Source organism: Equus przewalskii, chromosome 3, assembly GCF_037783145.1.
Source record: "Equus przewalskii isolate Varuska chromosome 3, EquPr2, whole genome shotgun sequence".
Lineage (NCBI taxonomy): Eukaryota > Metazoa > Chordata > Mammalia > Perissodactyla > Equidae > Equus > Equus przewalskii.
In genome coordinates, this window is record NC_091833.1 from 112,669,141 (window position 1) to 112,681,510 (window position 12,370).

General features: G+C 45.7%; 1 protein-coding gene across 13 annotated transcripts in view; it reads right to left on the reverse strand.

Moving 5' to 3' along the window:
- The window catches only part of STX18 (syntaxin 18), a 128,114-nt gene that overhangs the window by 34,423 nt on the left and 81,321 nt on the right, over positions 1 to 12,370 (reverse strand). For 12 of the 13 annotated variants that reach the window (XM_070613259.1, XM_070613268.1, XM_070613269.1 and 9 more), the window contains 3 exons: positions 9,255 to 9,370; positions 7,458 to 7,535; positions 7,227 to 7,293 (listed from right to left, as the gene is read on the reverse strand). In XM_070613259.1, the coding sequence (XP_070469360.1) occupies positions 7,227 to 7,293; positions 7,458 to 7,535; positions 9,255 to 9,370 (261 nt within the window). Of the gene's footprint in view, positions 1 to 2,800; positions 2,808 to 4,469; positions 4,516 to 7,226; positions 7,294 to 7,457; positions 7,536 to 9,254; positions 9,371 to 12,370 lie in introns of all 13 variants that reach the window. The other variant, XM_070613272.1, reaches the window with a different exon arrangement.

Below are 12,370 nucleotides of genomic sequence, written 5' to 3' on the forward strand. Positions count from 1 at the left end.
TTCCTCAGCAAAAAGAGGAGGACTGGCAGCAGATGTTAGCTGAGGGCTAATCTTCCTCAAAAAACAAAAACAAAAACAAAAAAACTACCAACAGCAAATCATGGTGAAGATGTACAACTTTCATGCATTGCTGGGAGGAGTGTAAAATAGTACTACCACTTTGGGAAACTTAGGGCAGTTTCTTACTAAGTTTAAGAAACATCTCCAGTTTGACAGGCAACTCTACTCTATGTGTTTACCTAAGAAAAATGAAACGACATAGCCACACAAAGGTCTGTGCAAGGATGTTCATGCCATCCTTGTCTGTAACAGTCAAACAGTGGAAACAAGCCGAATGTCCAACAGGAGGATGGACAAACCAGCTGCAGCACGTTCACACAATGTAAGACTGCTCTGCAATAAAGACGGACAAATTACTGACAAACACAACATGGCTAAACCTAAGGAAAAATGGTGGTAAGCAAAAAAAGCCAGTTAAAATCATAACTGAAAAGAGAAATCTATTTAAAAGTAAACTGAGGATTTATCGTTTGCCATTAACTATATAAATATGATTACTGAATTTACTACTTATTTCCTCACATTTTACCTCAAACATTAGTTGTGGGATTTGTTACTTGGCAACCTGACACATTAGCCAATTTTCAAACTAACTTGAAATGAAGAAGACATCCATTTCCCAGAATTTTCAGTGCTCTCGTTACTAAATGACAGGTGACTTAATATTCTTAGCCTGTTTTCCCATCTGTTAATGGGGCTGTAAGAGTATCGTGCTAGGGGTTTACACGTAAGTGCTTAGCACAGTCTATAGCAAGAGCTGAAAAGATTAGCCATTACTCTACTATTACTACCACTGCTCCTGCTCCAAGTATGACCATGGAGTAAGAACAGGCAAAGCAGCTTGATGCAGACAATTTCTTGTGAAATCCTAAAACACACACATTTTTTACTCTGACAAGATGCAGGCCAATGGAGGAACAGAAGCAAGCAGCTGAAACAACCCATCAGTAATTCAAAACATTCCGAGAAGCGGGGGTGGAGGGAGGGCACAAAGGGTGAAGTGGTGTACCCACAACATGACTAACAATAACGTACAACTGAAATTTCACAAGGTTGTAAACTATCACAATCTTAATTTAAAAAAAAAAAACATTCCGAGAAGGGGCACACTGCTGCACTCGGTGCGAGGGACTCGGCAGCATCTTCTAACAGCTGGCCCAACTGGCGCTGATCTCCTAGGCTGGTGCTGCGGAGGGGGAGGACTTCAGGAGTCTTGATAGCTCAGTAGGGGAGAGGCCTGGGGGTGGCAGCCACAGCTGCCTGAGTGCTGGCCAGCCTTCACCTCCGCCAAGCTGCTCAGTAGGACTGACCCGATATCCTCCTAGACTGTCCTGGCTGACAGGGTACTCCAGTAATTCCACAAATACCCTGACAGTTGGAGACAGGGTCCTTAAACCATTGGCTGACTGCCCGCCTAAGAAAGAAACATTTAGAAATGGGGTTTGGAGACAAAAGTGGGCTTGAATTCTAGTCTGCCACTTTATTTGCAGTGTGACCTCTAGTCTGCCATTTATCTGCAATGTCATAGGGTTTTGGGTTTTTTTTTTCCCTATCCTCTTTGTCCGAGTTTTCTTCATCTGCAAAGTGGAGAAAACAGAACCTTTCTAATAGAGTTCTTATGAAACTGGATGCGATCGCCTGTGAGAACGTACCTAGCACAGAGGCCGGCACGCAGTAGGTACTGTCCCGGCCCACCTTCTAAGCACTGGGCCGCAACTTCCTTATCCATAAGACGGCTTTCAGTATCTTTCATTCCAACCCAACAAAACAGGGCTCCTTCTGGCTTTCTCCCTTTCATTTCTTTGATAATGAGAAACCTGGCTTCCAGGATCCTCGCAATAACATTACCACTGAGAGTCGTGGCAAAGACTAAATAAAGCAGCAGACAAACAACGCACCACGTGAAACGGAAGCACTTTACAAATCCTTCCTCCTCCTAATCCCGAGGGTAGAAGTTCCCAGGGGCATCACAGGCTGGGCATCCCTTAGGCAAGCTCTTGAAAGAGGAGTAAGATTTCACCAGGCGCAGACAGGCAGAAAGGACAGCCTCGGCGTAAGGAACCTAGGACTGGAACTGCTGGGTCAAAGGACGGCCATCTAACGTGGGAGAATATTTGGCTGTCTCTAATAAAGAATTACTTTATGCCCACCAGCAACAGATGAGAGCTCCAGTTGCTGCACGTCCTTCCCAACACCTGTCATTTTTATTTCAGCCATTCTAACAAGTGTGAGACGGTATTTTGTGGTTTATTTATTTTGTTATGAAACCATCCCACACAGAAAAGTCTGCAGTACAAAGAATCCTTTTTCCTGAACCATCCGAGAGTAAGTTGCTAACCTGATGCCCCTTTACCTCTGAATATTTTAGGATTTCCTAAAAACAAAAGCACTCTCTGATACAACTAGAATACAACCATCAAAATCAGGAAATTCAGGGTCGGCCCAGTGGCATAGTGGTTAAGCTTGCACGCTCCACTTTGGCGGCCTGGGGTTCACTGGTTCGGATCTCCGGTGTAGACCTACATACCACTCATCAAGCCATGCTGTGGCAGGTGTCCCACATGTACAATAGAGGAAGATGGGCACGGATGTTAGGGACAATCTTCCTCAGCAAAAAGAGGAGGATTGGTGGCATATGTTAGCTCAGGGCTAACCCTCCTCCTCCAAAAAAAAAAAAGATCAGGAAACTCACATTGATACGTTACTTCTATCCTTTCCCTAGACTCCATTCTGATTTGACCAGTTATCTCAATAATATCCTATATAAAAAAAGGATCCAGTTCAGAATCACACATCACATCTATCATCATTTCCCTTTAGTCTTCTTCAGTCCTTCCTTGAGCTTCATAACCTTGATACACAATAATGTACCAGCTATTCTGTAAGACGTCTCTCAGTCTGAGTTCGTCTGAACTCTCCTCCTGGTTGGATTCGGGTTACGCGTCTTTGGCATAAAAAAGTGACATTCTATTCACACTCTTCTCACTGCACCCGATCAAGTGGTGCAGGATTTCACCTTGATCCCTTGATTAAGGTGGTGGCCACCAGGCTTCCCCATGTAAAGTTACTCCTTCCTGCTTTGGAATTAATAAGTACTGGGGGAGGGAGTGCTTTGATGCTAGGTAATTATCAATTTCAAATTTTAATTTACTCATTTATTCATTCCTATCTAGACAGACTCATGATGTCCTATTTTATCCAATGGGTTATAATCTGCTACTATCATTTATTTTGATGCTCAATTGTCTCTAATTTGGCCAGTGGAAGCCCCTTCAAACTTGTTTGTGTCCTTTTCACATGTCCCCATCATTCTCTGAGCCTTTCCTCCCTTTCTGGCATGACAAAATGTTCTGGGCTCATATTATACTTTCCCTGCCCCAGCCCCAGAATCAGCCATTTCCCCAAGCAGTCCTGGTTCCCGGAAGTTGAAATTGTTATTTAGAAGCCAAGATCTGAGTGCTAAGTATGCTTATCGCTATTGGGGTGGCGCTGCTTCCAGGCCCACTTAAGTCAACAGAGCCAGAAAATATATGTATGCATTTGCACAGGTAAACATACATATACATTTACAACCATATTTATTTCTATATCTGTCTATGTAAATTGCAAATCATGAGTTCACACCAGTACTTTTTATTCCAGTCTGACACCCCAGGGTTCATTCTGGCTTTTCTCTTTCACTTCCTGGCTTCCATTATCCTTATCCATTTACTTATCTGACCCACTGCCCTGTTTATAACCAACCCATGTTCTCCACTGCCACCCCTCCCGGCATGGATACGCCCCTCTCCTTGCTGGGCTCTGACCAGCTCTGGGAACCCGGGGCTCCCCATCGCTGCAGACACCGCCTGACTGCAGGACTGAACTGCTCAGGAAGGAGAAGGGCTTGACGGACTTCTAAACAAAGGGATCCTTTAATATTTGGCATGCTTTGTGCCCAGAGGATGCCAATGTGCCAGTTTTCACTTTAAAATGAATAAAAGACTACAATGCAGCAGACGGAGACAAAGTTGAGCGCTTTGTTTTAAGTGATAAAAATAGATGTAATTATACACTGAATGTCTACTGAAATCCTCAGGGAAATTACAAATTAACTAGTTGAAGGCAATTTGAAAAAAAGCGACTTTTAAAAGTTATCAGAAAGATCAGTTTACGCCCCAGGATTTGTTTAAATTGATTTCTATAACTGAAGGCTGAGCATTTCACAACCTCTACCCGGCCAACATCTGTTTCCAGCTCCCTTATTTGAAAACCTTGGGATTCTATTTCAAGTTTAAGAATGGAAAGAGATAAAAAAGAGGAAGAGAAACAGATTTTTCAGTTTTGAAACAAAAAAATATGTGGAAGTAGTTCTTTGTTCGCCTTGACTAAACCCCTATACAAATACTAGAGAAAGCGGTGAAGATTACAGAGCCAAGTAGAGCTCTTATTTCTTGTATGCCCCCAACAAAGGCCCTGAAGGCCATGCGATGCAGTCTCACCTTTGTGAGACAGGGGAAGTAAGGGAGTGATAAAATTATATGGACGTTTTAGGCAGATGCCTTCAGGGGCAAGGTGAGGGAAGGACAAGAAGGGTGGCTGCACTACATTGTGAAGGGTCACATAGTTATTTCCATCTTCTGCTCAGAGTAACTGGCACAGGGCAGCGACAAGGCAGGAGACGAGACTGTACTTCACGGTCTAAATGAGAACAGTTCCCATCTGAGTGATCTTAATTTGTCGAAACCTCTGCTGGGACCAGGACCTGAGGAGGCAGCAGCAGCCTCTTCTTCCTTCACTTGGGGTACCTGTTAAGTCTCCAGTGTCGGGGTCTGCCTGGGTTATGGAAGCAGAAATTGGCATCTCTCCCTCTGGTGGGTGAGAGCCCTGACGGCCACGCCATCGCCATGGCAACTCACAGAGCATCAGAGCCCCACCCCCTCCTCCAGGACTTGCTGTGGGTAAGCGCTCTGCCCACGCTCCTCCACCTCTAACCACTCACCCAGATTCTCTGCTTTCTACCTCCAATCAAAGCCCACTGCTTGAGAGTCTGTCCCGTTACCCTGACGTTCAAATCTCAGTTCAGCTGCGTGACAGTGGGTAAGTAACCCAAATTCTCTGAGCCTCGATTTCCTCTATAAAATGGGATGCTAATATTTATTAATAGAGTGGTTGTGAGGATTAAATGAAACAAATTAACATACTGCCTGACACATGGTGAATGCTTAGTAGCAGATAACAGTACAAGTTAACACATGGTAACTCCTCACTACAAGTCTTTTACCTATATCAAGTCATTTTGTTCTCAACAAACATAACAACAACCCCACAAGATCGGGATTATGAATTTTCCCATTTTACAAGTGAGGAAACTAAGGCACAGAGAAGTTAAGCAATATTCCCCAAATCACACAGCCTGTAAGTGGCAGAGCCAGGATTTGAACACAGGCTCTCTGGCTGCAGAGTTTGAGCTCTTACACACTATGCTATGCTCCTCAACAGTACCATTTCCCCCCCTGAACCTGCTAATGGTCTCACTAATTAGGACATATCCTGATTAAGTTGGCTAATTTTTCATATTTATACAGCAACCCAGCCTGACTAAGCTCCCTGAGGGCAGAGACTATCTCTTGCTTCTCTCCCTATCCTCTCAGTTACTATTTGCTGACAGATACCTTGGCTCATCTACTTACCATCCTCCACAAATGCTTCTATTTGTTGGCACTTGCCATGTCAAATCTGTTTCACAAGTGTGCAGAGAAGAGTTAACACAGCAGGCCTGAGACTGCTATCCTTGGGAAGGCGTGCCTGCAAGCTCAGCTCCTGGCCAGTGTCTGGGAGCCTGGACTTGGGGGGAGAGCCCACCACCCTAACTGCTAGCGTGGCTCACTGTGCCTAAACTGCTGTGCAAACAACGTGGCTGATGCGGAACAGCTGCTTTCCTTCTGGGAGTCTGGAGTTTCGGTATGAACCAGCTGGAAGGTACCTACATGACCAGGCCCAGTAAAATCCCCAGGCGGTGAGTCTTAATGAGCTCCCCTGGTGGACACTTCACACAAGGTGTCACTAGTCGCATCAGTGGGACTCCTGGTCTCCTCTGCTCTTTGCTCGGCTGCCTTCCCCTTGCTTCCCTTTCCCTCTCACTGTAATAAATCACAGCCATGAGCAAGACTATATGCTGGGTCCTGTGAGTCTTCCTAGAGAATCACCGAACCTGACAGTGGTGTTGGGGACCCTGACACAATGAGAAGTAAGAAAATTAGTCCTAAAACAGTATGTGATGTTATCTCCTGAAAGAACACCCCCAAATCTTTCCCAAGCTAGTTTAGAAGCGTCCAAGAGTGGGAGCCTGGGCCCAGCACTCCGTGTTCATTTAGGAATTCAACCTCAGGCTGGCTGAGCAGCTGCAAGGGAAGCAGCTTTGAGGACACAGTCCCTGTGTTCTAGAAGCTGGCAGCCCAATGGGGAGGACAAACAGGGGGACAGACAGGTGCCACGGGAAATACTGAAGTCTGGCTCTGCTGCTTCCTGGCTGTGTGGCCTTGGGCAATTCATTAAACCTGCTGGAGGTTTAGTTCTCTCACCTGCAAAAGGGAGCTCATAACAGTACCTGCACTAAATGGGGCTGGGGGCTGGAGTGGGGTGCACACTCGGAGCCCCTGGCATCGAGTGAGTGCTCATTAGGAGGGAGGTGCATGCTGCGGGTGACCTGAGGAAGGCCTCGCAGGGGAGCCCCAGCTCTTCCCCCAGGAAGACACTTTCAGAGATAACGAGGAGGGGCATGGGGGTCAGAGACCGAGGTAAAACGGCTAAAACTGTGCCCACCTCATAGGGTTCTTAAGACAAGATGGGCAAGAGCACGAATTTTGGACCAACAGCCTTGGCTCCAATGCCAGCTCTGCTCCTCCGGGCCACAGGATCTTGGGTGCGTTGCCTAACTCCCGCGCCTCAGCCTCCCCATCGGTGAAGTGAGGATGCTGACAGCCCCTGCCTCACAGGACCTGTGAGCTAATGCAGTGTCTAGCGCAGAGCCCGCAGGCAGTAGGTGCTCCACCAGCACGAGCCGCGGCATTTGTGAAGAAACTCAAGCACTGTATATTTTAAAATGTAACTGTCCTAGAAACTTGACTTGCCACCATTATCATTACTGTGATTAATTAAGGAACACCAATGGAGACAATACTTACAATCTTTTCTTATCCACCACTCGTTTAACTCGGATGGCTCTTTGTTCTGAGTAAAGTTTACACACTCCTGTTGCAGGGGAAAATACCAAAACAGAGACCATTTAAAACTGCTTCTCAGGCAAAGGTATCATTAAATATAATGAGACACTAAAGTCTTCAGCTAGGAAAGCTAAATTTTGCATCCCATCTATTGTGAATGCCACATTTGACCTTTAAGATAAAATGAAATACTTTTTAAGTAATCTTCTATGAAATCCAAAACAGCGCTCCTGTGCTCCTTCACTTGCTGGGAATGGATCTCCTTGTGGGCTGCAACAGAAGAGGACAATACTCAGATACTGAAGAACAATTCATCAGCTTCCTTAGAACAGTTTCTTTATTCAAAGTATTTTTTAAAATACAGCTATAAAACAAGTCTGGTGTCAGTCACATCACATTTTTAAAAGAGTAAGATCGATTAGGCTTTACAAGATTGAAAGACTAACCCTGTAGAAAAGCTACAGTCAGTAATTTATGGTTTATTACAGCATGTAGGGATCATACTGGACGCGGCCCACACCTGAGTGCTGACCCCGTTCGTTAGCAGCATCCAGCACTCAAGCTGATCAAGTAACATTTAAATCCAACTCAACTGCACACTCCCTCTGCCTGAGTCGCTGCTGTTTTTCAGCTTGGAGGGCTCTGTCCTCTCCCCTCAGCCACTCACACTCCGAGGGGCCCTCTGACACTGAGTCAAACCTTCCTTCTCCAGGAAACCTTCCTTGACTCCTAACCACAAGGACACCTTTCTTCTAAAAACTCACATCTTCTTTCAGTCCACCATTTATTTTGAGACTGAGTGCCTACTATGTGGAGACACGGCTAGAACTTTACATTTGTTACTGCTAATAGTCCAAACAATCCAAAGGACAATTACGATTATGCTTATTTCACACATAAAAACACTAAGGTTCAGAATCAGTGAGGAGCCCAAGGTCACATGGTTTGGTACGGAATTGCTGGTCTTATTGACGTTCATGTGTTTTCTAGGTTCTCTCAACGAATGTACAGGCCCTGAAGGGCACGGGGATGATCATGGCTTTACCAGAGGGCTGCTGACCTGAGATTCATGCAAGGAGTTCAGCAGCTCCATGAAATTACACACAGAATTTTGTGTGTATGTATCTTTTTCTGGCAAGAATGTCTATAGCTTTCATCAGACTCTCAAGTAGTCCATCAGGGTTCTACGGGAAGCTTCCCAAACAAAAGTCTGTGTCAAGAGCACAGCAGTATCTGGCCACTTTGAACTTCACACTATTTAAAGTGCTCTGTATCTGCCTAAGCAAATTAAAAGAGAATCAAGGAAGATACATGACTTGGGAGGCCCTCACAGCGCCTCGATAAGAATTAAACATCAGTGACAGTGAGATGATAACCATCCTAGTGTCAGTTCTGGTTCGAAGCATGCTACAAGAATTTAACTCTCATAACAGCCTAAGAGAGACGTCCCATAACGTCTCCATTTTACAGATGGAGACACTGAGGTCTAGGCGATTGAGTGGCTGGCCCAAGGCCGTTGGCCAGCACACAGTGCAAGTGGGGGTACCTCAGCAACCCCGGCTCACAGCCTTCCTCCTAACCATGACAGTGTGACGCTACAGTTCCCTCTAATGCTACACGCGGAGAGCTTAGAGTACCTCTTCCACCCTTATCCACATGCCATCAACCACTGCCCCCAGTGCCACACAGAACACAGGCACACAGGCACACATGCACACACACAATTCGTCTTCTCTGACCCTGGTCCCTTAGGAAATTTTGGGTTCTGTCTGGAGAGATCTTTTCCACTTCCTTCCTCCCATTTATTTAATTTTTCATCACTTTTAACAGTGTAGGTTAAAATACTGGTGAGGGAAAGAAGGATTTTAGTTTTGAAACCTAAACCTCCATGAGAACACAAGAGGGAACTAACTGGGAATGCCGTAGGAGCCTCGTTGAAGTACTTAACAGAGCCACGGTTGTCTGTCTGCATCTCTCAGAGCGCCTCACCTTGTGCTCTTAGTTGCTGAATTGCTTCTGAGCAGGTCCTCATGAATGTCTGAGCGTCCTGGTCTATCTGATCTCGTTCTGTGTCTGTCATCTTCCCATATTCAGACATGATATGGCTAAAAAAGAAAAGAGAGAGAGAGAGGGGGACGAAATTAAAGGGCAGAGCAAATGGTCACATAATGTGGTCTGGATGGGGTGTGAAGGGGAGGAAAGCTTCCCTGATGAAGTGACATTTAAGCTGCGAACTGAAGAACGAGGAGGGACCGGCCAGGCTAAGAGGTGGGAGAATGATCTAGATGGTGGAACCAACACTTACGAGGTAGAGAAAGCTCCCTGTAGAGACCAACCCCGAGCAGGCTAGTCCAGTGAGAGAGCGAGGTGAGGCGAGCACGGAGAGGTGTCAGGGGCCGGGCACACAAGGCCTTGTTAAGAATGTGGGCTGTGACTTTGAGAACAACGGGGCAGCTGCTGCAGGCTTTCACACAACAGTGACAGAAGGAGGGTTACATTAGGAGAGCACCTGGGGCTGCACGGAGAATGATGTGGGGACACTCCTTCGAGGCTCTTAAGACATATGTGAGAAGGTGTTTCAGGCTGCCACTTTTCCCATGTTGACAAGCAGTCTTCAAAACTCACAACAAAAGAGCTTTTAGAGACACATTTCTTGATATTAAGTTAAAAACTCTAAAGTTACTGAGCTAGTAAGGGTGCTCACTTTCAGTAACGCAGCACCTTGAAGCTCAAAGTATGACGGTTATATTACCTTGCTCGTCTTTCTAAGGTCTGGGCAGCTGTAGCAGCATTATTATTAATAGTGATGCTATTTAGCCTAATTAAACACTCTGGACATTACAGCCGAAATTTACAGATCACAAAATATCAAGTTAAAAGAGACCTCAGACAATGTTGAGACTCTAATCACTGCAGTTCCACCCACCAGCGCCAGCAGTGCCCCACCCTCACTGAGAATACAGTACAAAGGCCTGAGCACCCGCACCCCGACCTGCGCCCTTGCTTCTTGCCACTCACCCTCACCCCCTCACTCCAGCCACACTGGCCTCCTTGCTGTCCCCCACTCAGCCCCACTGCCTGCTGCAGCCTGGAATGCTCTCCCAGCAGATGTCTGCACTCTCTCTTCATCAGGATCTCTGCTCAGATGGCCTGATCAGAGCTGGCTTACCTGGCCACCCAGGTGCTCGCGCCCCAGTGCTCGTCCTCACTGATTTTTAGTCCTGTGCCAGGTATTACGTTACTGTCTCTTGGCTCCAAAGCTGCCCCTCTACCCTCTGCTGTGGGATTCGGGGGCTGGGGCTCCCCAAATCATACTGCTGTTCCACACTGTCTACTCCCTACCCAGCTTTACCTTTCTTAGAGCACTTATGACTCCTTATTAAATGCTTATGTCTACCTCCTCCCACAAGAATGCAGACTTCATGAAAGCAGGGCTGTGTGTCTTGTTCGCTTTTGTTTTCCCAAGACTTAACTGGTGCTCAGCACAAGTAGGTGTGCTCACATTAGCTGTGCCAGACACTCTTCTCAGTGCCTTACATGTGTTTTATTTACTTTTTTAATCCTCGCAATTCATTCATTTACTCACTTATACACTAATCCCCCCCACCCATATGTCAGGCACTCTGGCAGGGGTAGGGAGTTCAAAGTGGAATAAGGCTCCATCCTGATGCCCAGAGAAGGTACTGTACCACAGAGAGACTGACACAGGAGCAGGGAGCACACAGAACTGCGGTGGATGGTGTGGGTCTAGAAATGGACAGGGCGACCAAAGTGGGGAGTCGTCAGTTTGTGCAGGGCAGGTGCCAGGCAGGCAAAGGGGAAGACACTCCACACAGAGGAGAGTCCGAGAAGACATGCTAGAAATTCCTAACCTGCAAGTCACGGTTGCAATGACCACATAAAGTATGGTCTCCACCAGCACACATGTGAGAGTGAAAGGGAAAAGAGGAGTAAACTGGGTGGTCCCTGCACACCAAGCATCCTAGCCATGGACCTCTGGGGCCCTCTGAATTACTTCAAGGGGTAGTACATCAAAGGCACACAGTCAGCGTCTCCCCACTGAATGTGTCAAGCATATGTCCTCATAATTTTTCAAAGGAATGTAAATGGTATTATGGTAAATAAGTACACATTTATTTAACATGGTTACTAAATCTGCAATAGCTATTTCTCCAGTATTAACGGAATTCCCAAAAATACAACGAACACACAAAATACAAATATTCCACCATCAACTGGAAAGGAGTCTTTGCAGTACAGAAACTGGGGACATGTGTAGCCACTGGAGGATTTTAAACAGAGGGATCTGCACTTTGCATGAGGTCCTCTGCGGTGGCTGGTCTGGAGGCAGATGAAACAAGACCCCAGGTGGCCGTGACCCCAGCTAAGAGGCCACTGCAGGAGGAAGAAATGAAGAGAGCTGGGGCCAAGCCACGTCAGTGGGGAGAGGAGGCGTAACAGATCTGAGATCGATTCACTAGATGCCATGGACTGAATGGGTGTGGAGAGAGATGAGGAGAAGCCTAGGATCCAGAGTGCAGACGGCGGCACAGAGCGGGAGGAAAGACATTAAGGTGCTGGGCAAAAGATGGCATGCAAAGTTTAGGACATGACAGAGGAAGAGATGGAGCAACTTGAAGGAGGGTTCAAACTCTTATTTTTCTGTGATAGTTTAAGAATAGCACTAGATATAGAATGGGCAAATATATTCACCAAAAGTAATGAACGCTTGCTGGTGGTGGAGCCCCAAATTGAGTATCACAATAACAAAATTATTACTATTTTGAAAAGGTTAACTATCTGGCAAATAATTCCAAAAAATATATTCTCATAGGACATGCATATACAAATTTATCAAATTTAATTCTGTTTCCTTTATGATGTACAGAGGAATAATTTTATTACAGATCTCAATTTATCTAAATATTAGACTCAATTAAAGGAGACTATGTTAGGTATAGGTTTGGATTAGTCAATTTACTTCAGGGAGAAAGGAGGAAAAAAACTGGGTAAGTTTATTCACTGGCTCAGAAATTTAAAGGAATATATATACACATATATATATAATTTGGTTGATTAGTATATTAAGAAAAGGAAAGTCCAAA